Source organism: Camelus bactrianus, chromosome 13 (genome assembly GCF_048773025.1).
Source record: "Camelus bactrianus isolate YW-2024 breed Bactrian camel chromosome 13, ASM4877302v1, whole genome shotgun sequence".
NCBI classification, from domain to species: Eukaryota; Metazoa; Chordata; class Mammalia; order Artiodactyla; family Camelidae; genus Camelus; species Camelus bactrianus.
The window spans coordinates 74,552,911-74,566,448 of NC_133551.1; the positions used below are offsets into that span (position 1 = coordinate 74,552,911).

Here is a 13,538-nt window from a genome sequence, read left to right on the forward strand (position 1 = left end):
GTATAAAATACCTTATAAAATAAACTGGTAAAAACATATAATGAAATTGTGTTTTAGGATCTTTCCCTACCACTGGGTTAAATGTGAATCAATTATTTTGATTTTAATAGGCCCATTATCTAAAGGACAAGATCAGCCATTTGTTAAAAATATATTTAATTTTTTTAGAAACAATGAAATTAACAATGAGAAATAATTTTGTCCATAAGAGATAGGAAAATACAGTAAGTGTCTGTGCTTCTGTGCTCTATTCAGATCTTTGGAGAAAGCTTTTGAGGAGCGGTTACCAAAACTATTTACGCAATTGAAGCTTCCCGTGGTTTTCATTGTGCGAATTTTTTTGCATTGGATGGTAGTTTTTAGGAAAGTACTTGTCACATTACAGCAGAACTGACTGTAATTTCAAATAATAAATGGAAGCGGCTTCCATACGGAAGGTGGAAACTATACTTCTTATTCAGGGGCTCTCAAAACACTTTAGAAACAAAAATTCATCCTTGTGACCTCTCTGTGCAACCGCGTCAACGCTCTTACGTCACACGAGGCAGAAGCAAAGGCCGAAGGATGGTCACCGGTAGAGAAAGGACGGGAAGACCGGGTGTCTGCGGCCCCGCCTGTGCTCAGACCCCGAGGCTGCGTTGCCCCTGAAGGAGGCCACTGCACAAGAAGTCAAGCTCAGCAGACAGAGACGTCAGGGAAACCAGCTCAGGGCCAAGCTGGACTCGAGCATCCTTTTCTGGTCCTGCCCCTGCAGTAAACGGGCTTTCTCGGGCCCCTTTCTGATGTGCTGACATGTGACCCTCCATCTAAAAGCAGACGCTCCTGACTCACCTTCATAACCAGAATGAGTCTCCTCCACCAGACCAGACAGCAGGGCTCGGCCTCGGGGCAGGTGAGGCTGAGCACGAGAATCAAACGGGAAAATCCGGAAGGGGCGGGAAGGCTGCCCGCGCACCCTGGCTTCAGCTCCACTGCAGAGCACAGACACCATTAGTCCTGATGCGATGCGCTCACTGGGTCCACCACGAAGCAAGGCCTGGAAACGTGTTTTATAGCTGATTTCCAAGGGAGGCGTATCCAAGTCCAAAATGTTTAAACATACTGACTCTTAAAAGAAAGGAAATGTTGGTTTATGTTTTCAATACCCAAGGGCAATTATACTCGTTTGTTATTCAACGAGAGAGAGGTTTTCTGCAGAACTGGCTTACCACTGAGTGGAAGACGGAACAGGTCACCCAAATTCCCAGGCAACTTTCTGCTTCTACTGCGCAGAGGCACCGGCACTACCTGTCCTGTCCCGTGCATCTAAACCAAGCACCAAGTGACAGAAAACAGCGTCCCCTGTGACTGTGCTCCCAAAGCCAGCTCTCCGTCAGTCCTTCCTCCACCCTGTTTCAAAGGACTGCCTCAGTCCCACGGCTTCAGGTCTCCATCCTGTGCGATACCCGCGGCTGCCCGGAGGGTGGTTCTGCTCAGATGTGTGGTTATTCCCTTAACGTTCATACTCCCCAACCCTGCCGGCCACGCCCCTCCTCTCCCAGCAACGTTTAAACTCCTGCGCGCTGAGGGCCCATGGCCACTCTCGTTCCCACTCCCCGTGGCCTGAATTCCTGGCTCTAGCCAGGACTTCTCCCCTGAACCCCAGGCTCAGCACCAGCGCCCCATCAACGCCACGCTGTGGATTTCTAATCGACACTGCACACCTGCCTCACCTAAGACTAAGCAGCATGGCCTTTCCTCCGCGCTCCCCTATAATCTCCTGCACCCCAATAAAAGGCAAAGACTCGCCTGTCACCCGACCCTCTTCCTACTTCACAGCCCATACTAACCCATTAACATATCCTGGTAACCGTCCCTTACAAAAATATGCAGAGTATCCAGAATGTCCCCTGTCCACCACTTGGCCTGGTCCAGGCCCGGTCACCTCCCCACTGTCCTGCAAAACCCGTCTCCCTGCTTCCTTCCCCTCCTTCTGCAGGACCCTCAGCACAGCACCTAACACGAGCCTTTGATCATGTCAGTGATTTCTCCTTCTGAAAAATGAAAAAAATGCCCTATCTCTATCCCCTGAAACTTCCCACAGCAACCACCACCCGACAGCCCGGATTCGGCCTCCGGATGCGCAGTGCTGTTTCCCAGCACCAGGAGCGAGGGAGCCGCGAAGGAAGGACTGACCGGTCGTGGGTAGGAAACGTCGGGGCTGAGCCTGGGGTGGCAAGTCTGAAAGCACCCCGGGGTGCTCTCACTGGAAAGGACAGGAGCTAACCTAGTTAGCTAGTTAACCTAGTTAACCAGTAGCTCCTGCTGGCCAAAGAGGGATGGCTGGAGCATCACGGGGCGCACTGAGAACCTTATCTTTAGGATGACATCCTGAAATAGTGACGGAGATCTGAGATTTGTTTCAAAATAACGGGGGGTGGGGGGTGGGCGAGGAGTACGTGGTGGTGCAGATGGTACAAGACTGGCCACAGATGAGAGTTATCAATGCAGAATGATCACTACATATCAGTTTACTGTACTATCTTCTCTACTTTTACACTATTTTGAAAATCTCCAAAGCAAAGTCTTAAAAATAATTAAGCGGTTAACCTGAACAGAACATTTCATCAGAAGTCTAAGCTCCCTGTGGTTTGGGCCCTGCTTCCTCATCTTCTTCCACCCTCCCCTCTCCTTCCTCCCACAGGCCAGGCAGGCTCTGCCCCAGGGCCTTTGCACCTGCCTGAAGCCACTCTTCTCTCTGATAGGCATGTGTATGGCTTACTCCCTCACCTCCTTCAGGGCTTTGGTCCTAATTAGGCTTCTAATTGGAGAAGAGTTCCTTGGCCACCCTGAATTCACCAGCAATCTCTCCACTGCCCAGAATCCGCTGACTCTGCTTTACTGCTTTACCCAGAATGCAGCGCAAGCTACCCCACATATATTTAGATAGCTGTTTATTACTGGTCTCCCCCACTACACGTAAGGTCCATGAGGGCAGAACTTCGTTTTGATCCCAGCACCTATAACAGCACCTAGAAAGGTACCCCAAAACATTTACTAACGTGACAAACACACACAGCACTTACCACACGGCAGGCACTGCTCTCAGTAAACAACAGCTCATCTTTGAATGACTGAAAAAAGCAACAGCCTCCCACCCGCCCCGCCCACCTCTCTGCAGAGGCTTCTTCCCCAGGCATTTACGTACTGTGAGCTCGAGCCCCCCGGCCCACGGGGTGTCTGAATAGTCCGTTACAAGGCTTTCTCTCCCCCAGATACCGCGGGCATTTAGTAACTCCAATACTGATGTTGCCCATCATGGCATTTAAAAAATATTTTTCTTTTTACTGTGAAAGTAACATTAACGTATCACAGTAAATTTTAGAAGAGAAAAAAAACACTAATAAATCTACCAGAAACCAACTACTGTTAAAATTTTGATCTCTTTTCTTCTATTTCTCTATCTCTGGACCTTTTCAGTCCTTCTCACAAAATATACCTATCTTGCTTTCTTTGAGGTTGTTCGAAATTTCAGAAATTAACTTTAAACGTGACTGAAAAACAAAAACAAAAGAGCCAAAGACAACGGTCATCTGAAAGTATACTTAGCGTCCAGTGACTCTAACATGCCCCTGGGTTAAGAAAGATCCTTCTGGTCTCTTCTCCTAGTGCACGGTTACCTTTTTTTCTCATGAGAACAGGTATCCTCTCCTCCATCAAAGTACAAACTTTTGTTTTAGCAAGAACCAAGTCTTGTCTTTCATGATCTCCCCGGATCTAGCTGAATACAAAAGAATCAAAACAAGTGCAAAATAAAACCAGAGCCTCATCCACCATGTCTGGCTTTCACGAGCCTCCAAACTCACCGGATTCTGCAGAAAAAGGATTTCACTGGAGCGAACTCGTACTGTGACGCTGCTGAAAACAAAGACAGGCGTCGGTGTCCTGCACCGCCCAGCGCCCCGCAAACGGCGTCCACCATCGCCCCCATTGCCGACTCTTTTCAGAGGGAGCTACTCGCGATCGAAGTCGGACTCTCGCCCTCACTCTGAGATCCAGTCGCATCCAGTGTCTCCCAAGGGCTTTCCTGTCCAAGCAACAACCCTCATCTGACTCGGGTTTTTCCCGACGACCGCCCACCATCCTTCCAGTACTGCCTCACCTGCCCGTACTCACTACTGCAGATATCAGGTGATAACCCTGCGACACAATCCTTTCGGTGCTGATTTTCTATTCCATCGCAGCACTCTGGGCGTGCCTTAAAAATTGGGAATCAGACTACTTGAGAACTTTGGGCCACAGGACATATACATTTCTTTCATGGTTTTTTCTTTCCCTGGATAAATTCCCCAAAGTTGTGTTTCTAGATTAGATAATACGATCGCCTCCTGACACTCATCACATATTGGCAAATTAATCTCCAGAAGATCGTACCAGTTCACGGTGTCACGGGTAACACTTTCTCACAAAGCCTCCATGCCAATAGTCTGCTTCAGGTTTGTTGACTTTTGCATTTATTTTATTGATCTGGGAGGTGGTAATTCAGAAACGTTTAAATTTGCCTATCTTAAGGGAAACCAGGAAATGGAACCAATCCCACATCTTTGCCGACTCCTTTTATCTCCCGGTAGAGCTCCCGGAATATGTATCTTTTGGGCACTTGCTCCCTGAAGTGAAAAGTCCTCAGTTATGGAAACCCAGGAAATGTTTAAAGTCAAGAAGATGTTTTTAGAAGAATACACTGAAGAAGCATAAACAACAGGAATTCTAAAGAAGCAGAACACTGAATGCGGTCCAGGTCTGTACTCCCAAGGACAGGATCACAGGAAGAATCAGACAATGTGCCTTTGAACGATCAAGAAAAACATACATGATGTAAAAAGAAACCCCTCCACTCTGAAAGTGAAGTGAAAGAAGCAACTCCAGTTCAAACTCTCATATTTATAAAACTATGAAGGTCACCGCCCCAGAATTCTGAAACCAGAAGTCCTTACGGAATGTCTGCGAGAAATAAAGGACAGCACTTGATAAAGTAAGCTTAAGAAATGAATTACTCTAAGACATGCTCAAGTCTTAACACAGAAACTGCTTCAGGAAAGGCTTAGATAAATTCACGGAGGAATTAAGGCAAGATAAGGATGTTTCAAAAACACCCTTGATTTTCTGAGATGATTTGTGCAGACGGGAACTGGACCCTGGTGCCACTTTCAAAGGCACGCCTTGGTCTGATGACAGCTCTCCTGCTTTAAGTTACAGCCCCAGCAGCCCTGCAGTCAGAGGGGCTCTGCATTCCCACTGCCACTTCCTGCCAGTGTCACCTTGGGCAAATCACTTAGCCCGGCGCCTCTGTGACTGGCAGCTAAGACAGGGCACAGCCCCAGGCTTCGGGGGACCTGACTGTGCACAGAGTGGGTCCCGAGGCAGGACCGTTCCGCAGAGATACTGGGCTCCCCCAGCACGCGGTGGGGCCGGGACTCCCCTCCGGCTGCCCGGCCCAGCTGCTCTCTGAGCTGCGCTGCAGGCCGAGACCCCTGCCCCCCACCATCCTTGCTCCTTCCAGCCAGACCAGCACTGGGAGTGCTCCCCTCACCACCCGCTCCCCAGTAAGTCTCTCGGGAGCTAACCCCGTCTTGGCACCTGCATCTCAGCACTCCCCCACTAACAGTTTCTGTATCTGTCCGCTGGAGATAATGACACTATCTATTGCTCACAAGGTTTTCATGAAGATTAACTTTGTTAATCCACTGAGGCATTAAGAAGGGTCCCTGGCAAACAGTGACCAGCCAGTAGAAGATACCAGTTAGGCGGAGCCTCCGTGCTGCAGAAGGCCTCGAGCGTCTCCAGTGCTCTCCTCGCCCGCAGCGCTGCGGTGAGCCTGTGTGAACAGGGGCGTCAGAAACGATGGCTCTTGCTTTACAGTGAGAAGCTAAGTGGCCTCCAAGGTTCGTGAAGGGACGGAATTCAATGGAAAACGCAGACTTTCAGCCCCCTAGCTTAAACTCAGCATGAAAACAACACCGCGACTCGACTGTAAGGGGGACTTGCCCGCACCACTTTTACATTACACCAGCCGCCTGAACTCCACGGCAGTCACCCGGGGGCCTGGAGCACGGGAAGCCCACCTGCGCCCCAGCGGGAGACCTGAGCCCTTCGCCACCTCCACGCAGCAGTTCAGAAGGAAAACAAAGCGATGAGATTCAAAACTTTCAGGGAGAAGAAAAACTGGAAAAGGGATCTAACCTAGAGAAGTTTACCTCCAGAGCAAAGCAGAGAAATAACAAAGACAGTGTAAGAGAGAAAACATCTAATTTTATTAACTTGAAAGAAACAGCCTTTGGAGCAATTAACTGCTGCGCAGCATGCTGTAATCAAACCATATTTACATACGTAGATCACATATGTAAACTCTGCAGCACTAACTTGACTGAATGAAAGCAAATTTGTTGGATCTTTATGTTACTAGAAGCCCTTAAAGTGCTATTTTCTCAGTCTGTCTTTTTAAATAAATAAGACAAATCATATCATCTGCACGTTCTTAATAATGCATTAATTTTTGGCACTATTTCTGGAAGAATGAAACCGATCTTTACCAGGCAAGATAAACAGCCGAAAATTGGTCTCATTACCTCTTTGGGTCCAGTTGTTCCAGAAAGGAAGCCGTGCGTGTCGAACACCTTCACATCTTGAGGGGCAAGCAGTTCCACAAAGCGACAGGACTCCAAGAAAGCCCCCTTACAGTTCAGGACCGCAGGAGGCTGTTCAGACGTGCGCACTAACCGTCCAGACAGAAACGAAAGAACTGCCACTAAGGTATCCTATGAAAAACACTTACAATAAATGCAAATATTAAGATACTTACTGGCAACGTTCCCTGAATAAATTTCCTCTAGACTTCTACCACGATCAATAGCTTAAAACACACACACAGTCACTAATATACACACTCACACACACACACACACACATCCTTGCAAAGGCAACAAAACTCTCCAACATACTTCTTAGTTACCACTGTAAAACTACGTTTCCTCCCGAAGGTTTAAGTTCTATGCCAATAAATACACCAGCTCATTCCATACCCACTAAACACACAGACCTGGTGTCCACTTGGGATACCTTCTCCTTTGCAAACTGTGCCCTTCACCCGGAAGGCCTGTCTTCTCTTCACTAGTGCATCACCTAGGGTGCAAGACCAAGTTTAGGATTCACCTCCTTCAAGATGTTCTTTGACAGACCTCGTTACGTAAGAATCAGTTCTCTAATTTGTTCCATTAGAAACAAACATAACTGATGTGTAATCAGCCACTGTTTGTACCTGCTACCATTGACCTGTTTTCCTCTCTAGCTTTATTTTGAAGATCTTACAGGGAAAACGTTTTCTTAAACCTCCAGAGCAGCTGCTGCAGGACCATGAACACAGCTGTTAGTATCGTAAGTGCTGAAACATTAGGGACAGCTCGTTACAAAATCTGTAAGTTACAATTACGTCGAGGTCTGAACATAAAGGAAGTCATCTCCACCACCTCAGCAATACATGCGGCTTCAATATTCTGTCAACATGAAGATTTGAAAAAGATACACTAAACGTCTCTTCCAAAATTTTACAAAAAAAAACGGCAGCATCTCAACTCACCTGTTCTATAAAATCCAGTTGTCACGACTTGAAGTTGTGGGTACTGGAACTAAGAAAGATATAAATCAAGACGAACAATTTGGAGATTAGAATCAGATGCAGGAAATGACTCTGCAGTGTCATTTTTTTTCCTTAGTTTGGGAGAACTCAGGGATGCTAAGGAGACGAGGCACTCCACGACGGAAGCAAAGCCAACTGGTACTAAAGCAAAGCAAACTGCTACTCATGTGTTGCTTCCTGTTTTTCGACATCTTCTTGGGCAAGGGCAGGAGAACCCCCACAATGCCTTGTGAGCAGTTTCCCCCTATCGGTTACCTCAAATAATGGTTACTGAAACACTCAGTGATTAACTTTAAAAAAATGCATGTCTCGATAAGGTCATTAGGAAAAGTCACCAGGCTGATACAGCAAAACTTGTGAAATCTTACTGAGTTTTTGGAAGTGTGTTCTGAAGCAATAGAGGCCAGCTCCTCAAGACTGAACCTGCTCACATCTGCCTGGGGTGCTCCATTCTCACTGAGAATCTGGAAAAGCTCACTGTTGGCTAAGAAACATAGAAAAATACATTGGTGACAACAATATCTTTAGGAAATAATTTTTATCACTATTCAAGTTGGCTTCTTTCTTAGGATGAGGACACCTCAGCACGTCTCCCTTAAAACCAGATCATTTTCTTCTTTCACCTAAAATACTGAGAGTCGTACAACTTAAGATTTCGAATTTTATGAATTCTGCGTGTTCTAGATCACAAGAACAAGATACATTTAAGGTACTGAAACAAAACAAAATTCCAAACACACACACACAGGAAAATTTTTTTTGATGGGGAGAGTAATTAGGTTTATTTATCTGTATATATATACTTTAAATTTTTAAAAAAAATTTTGGGAGGGGGAAGGTAAATAGGTATATTTATTTTTATTTATTTATTTTTTAACGAAGGTACCTGGGATTGAACCTAGGGCCTCGTGCATGCAAAGCACGTGCTCTACCACTGAACTATATCCTCCCCCTTACACAGGAAATTTTTATGGCAAAGGGCTCCAGTATTCAGGAACTAAATATCATATATGAAGCCAGAAAGGTTTGTGCTAGAGAATGTGCACTTTTAAAATCCCTCGAGAAGAAGTCAAAAAATTCTTAAGAAGAAGAAAGTGTTTAAAATCATTCGTTTTTAATTTGGTAAATTCCTGATACATCATGACCACATTTTAGAAGTACAACTGTGACAGGGAAAGATAAATGTATTTTTCCCCTAATAGTCACAAAAGACAATATACCTTCAAAAAGTGAATCTTCAAAATGGGCTTATGCCAAATTCTACACTCCTGAAACAAACCAGCAAAATCCTGCAGTTACTAAACTGTCACACATCACACCAATAAAGGCTCTCTGAGCGCTCATTTGCAAAACTCAGATGCTAACGGCATCAGTGCAGTTCTGCTCACCTTACATAAAGCAGCATTAAAAACTCAAAGCTTGTCTGAAACTAAAAACACGCGGACACCTCTGGCCTGGCTGGGGTTTATGGGCGGTGCTGTCCAAGCAGGGCTGGATTCTCTCTCCAGGTCGTTTACCTTGCTCGCTGTGTACACAAGGAAGGGCGCAGTTGAGGGCATCCAGAATGCTGTTTACTTTGACAGCGTCTCTCTGACCAGAAATAGTTTTTCATTTCTTGGACAACTGTTATAAGTTCTTCAGAAACTCTGTTTGGATCCTGCTGTTTCCTGCAAGATAAAAAACTACACATCCCCACTTGCTTGCAACTGTAATAAGTTAACTTTCACTGAACAGTGCTTTCGAGGTTTCTGCCTGCTTGTGAATTTGCCCATTTAATTCATAGATTTATTATCCCTGCTTTACAGGTGGGAATCCCAGGCACAGAAATTGGTCAACAGCAAACATCCTGCCACCTTCTCGCTCCCACTTCAGCCCGGAGTCAGCTAAAGCCCTCCACCACTTTTTATCTACTTTCCGTACTCTTGAGAAATTTTTTCAGTTTCTGCAATGTGTTTCATTCTAAGTTGTCTGAGTCTCCCCTTCAACTCTTTCCTAGGCGTACCAACAAAACATAAAATGATTTAAGCCCTCCTTTCCCTTCTGCTGCTCCAGCAAAGAACCAGATTATATCACCTGTTGCTGCTCCCCTTGTGTTTGCTCTGCAGTTGGGATTTCTGGCTCCACATCTCAGCAGATTCTTTCTCCAGGGCCTCGGTTCCGCTGGCCTGGGGTCCTTACAGTTCATGACGCTGGTTCCTTCTGGAGTCCTGAGATTCACCACGGGACATTTCCAGATCTTCACAAGGTTCCATCTTTCACCTGGCAGCCCTCCGTCTCTTGCCTGCTTCTTTTTTACTTTGCTACCAGTGACGGAAATTTATTTCTCATTTTGGTCCATGTCATCGCGTTAGAGAAAACTATCAGTCCTCACGAGCCAGCAATTCCTGATCCCTGCTCATCTGGAGGCACTTTTCTCCCCGGTATTTCCATACAGTCTTAGATTTCTCCGCTCCCAGGGGGTCCACCCTAGATAGAGGGGAGGGTGGATACAAAGGTGACTAGTGTCAAGAGAAGCACGGTTTTATGCCGGAGACTCAGCCCTGGGGGGGCACCCCGCCCCAGTCGTCGCAAAGCCAGGCTCGGACCCCCAACCCGCCCGCCCGCCGCTCGGCGCGCACCCAGAAACCGGACCGGGGAAGGGGCAACTTGCAGCGCAAAGTTCCAGGAACCCCGGGTTCCCGGCCCCACAGCGCAGGGCAGGCTCGGGGCGATCGCGGCTGGCGGGCTCCATGGCCTCCCCGCCGGGGCAGAGTAAACACCTGCGGCCGCTCGCCCAGCCGTCGCCGCCCCTGCAATCTGGAGGCTCGTGGCTGGCCGGGCGGCCGCCGGCGCCGCGCCCCCAGCACGCCGTGTGTCGAGGCCCCGCCCCCTGGCTGCGCGATTGGTTGCCGCCGTGGGCTCTGCGGGCCCCATTGGCTCGGGGGCGGGGCTCGTGCCAGGGCGACAGGGTTACGTAATCGAAGGCGAGTGCGCTGGGGCGTAGGCTCCGGAGCACTTTACGTAACGCTGGCGGGGGTCGGCCGCAGGACGGCGCCTGGCCAATCCCGGCAGGCTGGCGCGTAGGCAGGGGGCGGAGGAGCCCTGAGGAGGCTCCGGCGCCAGCCACCAGCGTCAAGGGCCCCGCCCCTGTCACGGTGCCGTGGGGATGAGCCCCGGGAACCGCTGGAGCCAGCGGGGCAGTGATAGGGCGCTGGAGCCGCCAGTCATGAGGAGGCGGGACCTTGGTAGGGTGGGCGGGGCCCGGGCGGGCGGGGCCGGCGCGGCCTCCACGTGAGAGGCAGCTGCTCCCCGGAGCGCCGAGCAGGTGTCCTCCGCTGCCCCGCACGAGTTGCGCAGAGCCGTGGCAAGCGGCGGGCGGGGGACTCAGGTCGGGGTCCCGCTGAGCAGCAGGAGGAAGGTGCTGGATATCCTAGCGCTTTCTCTGCGTGTTCTCGGGTTCCTGTCATTTCCATCTTTCTTAACGACCTTCTTGCTCTCACTCCCGCGGACTCAGGTGAGGGGCTCGGAGGCCCCGGGCAGTATAACAGCGCTGTAAAAATCAAACCTGGCTTTCAGAAGCGGCATTCTGACGGGGAACTTAAACATGTCCCTGGTCGTCCCAGAGTTAAAGATTCATGTGTAACTGGAGGAAGACAAGTGTTTGTGAAAGACACTATTTCGGGAAAGGAAGGTGTAGGGAAGCCCTTAAAAAAAACACCAGTCTGGAGGCTGTCTAAAAATTGTATTTTCACTCATCCGAAATGGAAGGTACCGTGCAGAACTCCGCCCCTGTCCAGTGACGGGTACATCAGATATCTTCGCCATTAGTTTTATGAATGAAAAGAATTGTAAATAAAAGGGGGAGGGGGAGTGAAGTGTGGCAACTGTTCATATTACATATTGGATACAGCACCTTATTTTTCCAAATGAGATCTTACTATCCTCTGAAGCTCTGTTTTGTTAGACTGCATTCATTCAACAAATATTTATTGAGTGCCTATCTGGGCAGGGACGATTGTGGTCCCTGGTGACAGAATAGTGGCAAAAGCCCCCTGCCACTCAGGGAGTCTGCATTTGATTAAGGGGTAAAACACGAACGTCTCCGTAAAGTTCAGAAAGGAGAAAGAACCGTGTGGAACGTGAAACACCCTAACGTGGAGGGTGAAGGAGGCAAGAGGCGCATGGCCTCTTGGTGGCCAGGGAAGTTCTCTCTGAAAAGGTGAAGTTGAAACTCGGGTGAGGGGGGCTGGGGAAGCGCACCCATGGAGGGAACAGCACCTGCAGAGGCCCTGAAGCAGGGCAGCTTTATTGATGAGAAACAGAAAGGTGGGAGGAGGAAAGTGAGATGAGGTCAGGAAGTTCGGAAGGACCTGGTCACAGGTCACAGGTCACAGGTCACAGGTCACAGTGGGCCTTGTAATTGGGGAAAGCGATTTGGATTTTTTCCTAATGGTAGTGGAAAGAGGAGGGTTTTCAGCAAGATAGTGATCTGTACCTGTCAGATTGCTGCACAGGAAACAGGTTAAGTCAGGAGGCTGCTAATTACAAGAAGAGAGCTGAGGATAGCTTAGGCCAGAGTGATGCCAGTAAAGATGGTGAGAGAAGAGACTGGACTTGGGATACATTTGGGGGACACAGAGCATGGGGGATGAATTCAATATAAGGTGTGAGAAGAAGAGTGTGACCCAGGGGGACTCCTGGGGCACTGGTTTAAGCAGAGCTGCGTACGAGGGGATGGGCACTCAGACAGGCAAGTCTGGGGGTGGCAGGTTTTGGTGAAGAGAGAATAGAGAGTGGTTTTCTGCAATGTTATGTTTAAGACGTGCATTACACATCCAAGTAGGCAACTGGATTTGCCGGCTGGGAACTTAGAGAAGCCAGGGGTGGAGATACAGCTTACATCTGGGAGTCGTCAGAGTCTCCACGGAGTTTGCAGTGATGGGGGAAATGGTGTCAGTGAGAGAGTGCAGATGGAGAAAAAGGGCCAAAGGCCAAGATTTGGGGCACACGGAGATTCGGAGGTCAGGCAGAGAAGCAAGCGACAAGTAAGGAGCAGTAGCTGAGGCTGAAGGGAAGCCAGAGGAGTGTGGGGTCGGGGAAGCTAAATCATGAACTTATTTCAGGGAGGGCGCTGGCAACTGTATCAAATGCTGGTGACAAGCAGAGAGAAACTGTGGCGGAGGATTTCCTGTTGGTCTGCACCAAGATGGTGACCTTGGTTGGTCCTTGGTGACTTTGGTTAACGATGTCTCAGTGGCATGGACTGAAGAAAAAGTGGATGTGAGGCAGTGACTGCAGGGACCTGGAGGGAGGAATTTTTCTTTGAAGGGCTATAGACAAGTATTCGTTAGCTGAAGGGAGGGATGTGGACATCACTATTAAGGGACCAGGTGATCCAATAAGAAGGGAGAAGTGAATGATGTAGGAGGGAGGAGCTGCAGATGAGAGGCAGGTGCGGAGAGAAGCCCTTTGTCAGGCTGGGGACCCAGAGCCTTGGCCAGAGGCAGGTGCTTCTGCCAGCAGGGGACCGTCTGCAGTCTTGGCAGGATAAAGACAAGTAGATTTTTACATGCACTTAGCTTGCTATTTAAAGGATGAGAAAAAAATTATTATTTTCTAGTAAGTATGCCATAATTGGCTTATTTAGTAAATTCTAGTTTTACAGATTGAGTTTTCTGGTAGTATGAAAAGCAGCTTAGCTGTAAATATAAGGATGCTTCCTTTTAAATGCACTAAGCAGTCTGGTCAATTTGAAAGCAAATCATTAATCTTCATCCAAAAGCAATAAAAAAATTACCATACTTTAAAAAAGTTAATTGGTGATGCAAATATAAAAGTATCACACAATAATAATAGTAAGTTATAGGAAACACAACTTACTAGGAAA

At 48.2% G+C, this 13,538-nt stretch overlaps 1 protein-coding gene, 1 long non-coding RNA gene and 1 other non-coding gene across 7 annotated transcripts in view; all 3 read right to left on the reverse strand.

The window, feature by feature from the left end:
• Positions 1–3,970, reverse strand: part of PER3 (period circadian regulator 3) — a 33,141-nt gene extending 29,171 nt beyond the window's left edge. The window contains 2 exon segments of the mRNA XM_074375974.1: positions 832–971; positions 3,846–3,970. Of these exon segments, the coding sequence (XP_074232075.1) occupies positions 832–971; positions 3,846–3,970 (265 nt within the window).
• Positions 3,971–7,650: 3,680 nt separating this feature from the next.
• LOC123617563 (uncharacterized) lies at positions 7,651–10,518 on the reverse strand. 5 transcript variants are annotated; one of them, XR_012511475.1, is made up of 4 exons: positions 10,291–10,518; positions 8,893–10,138; positions 8,041–8,156; positions 7,651–7,661 (listed from the first exon to the last, which is right to left on the reverse strand). It is a non-coding gene; the product is annotated as an uncharacterized LOC123617563 (long non-coding RNA). The 5 variants fall into 5 exon arrangements; XR_012511473.1 differs by lacking the exons at positions 7,651–7,661; positions 8,041–8,156 and having other exon boundaries at positions 8,766–9,354; positions 9,746–10,138; positions 10,291–10,517; XR_012511472.1 differs by lacking the exons at positions 7,651–7,661; positions 8,041–8,156 and having other exon boundaries at positions 8,766–9,339; positions 9,746–10,138; positions 10,291–10,516.
• TRNAA-UGC (transfer RNA alanine (anticodon UGC)) lies at positions 8,550–8,621 on the reverse strand. The gene has a single exon. It is a non-coding gene; the product is annotated as a tRNA-Ala (tRNA).
• Positions 10,519–13,538: the final 3,020 nt, after the last annotated feature.